Raw genomic sequence first — 1,103 nt, forward strand, 5'->3', positions numbered from 1 at the left:
TGTCACGAAACTTAAGTAATGAATAAAATAGGAAACATTTTTTCCTTAGAAAGTTGAACGTAAAATACTTAAGACATTAATTATAACATTTGTTGGGCTCTTTTTTCCTCCTCCCCTTCTTTGGAATAAAATTATATTTGTACTTAACATGCAAGTAATAAAGTAAATGATCAAGCTTAATAGATGCCATGCAATACAAAGAAAAGATAAATTAAAAGATGGGAGAAGAAAAAGAGGTAACTTAATAATATATTAAGTTGTGCCAAATAACTTCTTCATCCGTGTAACTTCTTGATGACTTAGAAGAGAGATTTGCTCAGCGATCTCACCAGGTAAATTTCCCTCAAATAGAGAAGATGAAGTGATTTGTAATCCTGGATTTGCACCATTCAAGCTTACAAAGGCAAGAGCCGGAGTTTTACCAACGTTAACTTGAAAATGTAGCATGGCTTGTGGAAACATCATAACGTCACCAACCTCTAACTTTTTATAGTATGCAGTGTTGTTCGTATCAATAAACCCTGCAATAATAGTCCCTTTTGCTACAATAAGGACTTCTGATGTTCGGTGGGAGTGAACTGGGATAACTCCTCCCACTGCAAAGTCTAACCTCGCCAAAGCAATGCCTAGACCATTCAAAGCTGGATATGCATTTGCAAATGCAAGAGTTAAATGATTTCGAAAAATATTTGTGGTGGGTTTCTCACCACGAAACCCTGTGTAAACAAAGTCATCGCTAGTGACTGTAGTGGGATCTTTGCAAGCATATCCTTCTGGTCCCATCGGACGACTAAGGTCTCCTACACAAAAATCGTGTTGGACGGAATGGCTAAAAGATGCTACAAGAGAGAGGATTAAAAAACCTATAAGGCTTTCCATCTAATTGAAAGATAAGATAAGTAATGTGGATGTATGTATGTGCTATGAAGTTTTGGTCTCTACTTGTTGGTGTACTTACATGCATATCAAAGTGGCAAATCACTCCCTACTATATATATATGAGTTGCCTAATCATTTAATCATAGAGATTGCGCCCTTTTTCTAAGAAAAACATTTAAAGAATTAATTTTATTAATGGAGTGAATGATATGATTGTGTTCTTT

The 1,103-nt window shown here is 35.4% G+C and overlaps 1 protein-coding gene across 1 annotated transcript; it reads right to left on the minus strand.

The window, feature by feature from the left end:
• Positions 1–252: 252 nt before the first annotated feature.
• Positions 253–783, minus strand: LOC110699073 (auxin-binding protein ABP19a-like). Its single transcript, XM_021876567.1, has one exon. It carries the CDS (start codon positions 781–783, stop codon positions 253–255), a length of 531 nt encoding a protein of 176 aa, XP_021732259.1.
• Between the last annotated feature and the right edge of the window lie 320 nt (positions 784–1,103).

The sequence above is a fragment of the Chenopodium quinoa genome, unplaced genomic scaffold (assembly GCF_001683475.1).
Source record: "Chenopodium quinoa cultivar QQ74 unplaced genomic scaffold, ASM168347v1, whole genome shotgun sequence".
Classification (NCBI taxonomy): Eukaryota; Viridiplantae; Streptophyta; class Magnoliopsida; order Caryophyllales; family Amaranthaceae; genus Chenopodium; species Chenopodium quinoa.

Excerpts from the sequence above, each read along its gene's own strand:
- LOC110699073 (XM_021876567.1), bottom strand. The coding sequence starts at position 783 with ATGGGACCAGAAGGATATGCTTGCAAAGATCCCACTACAGTCACTAGC.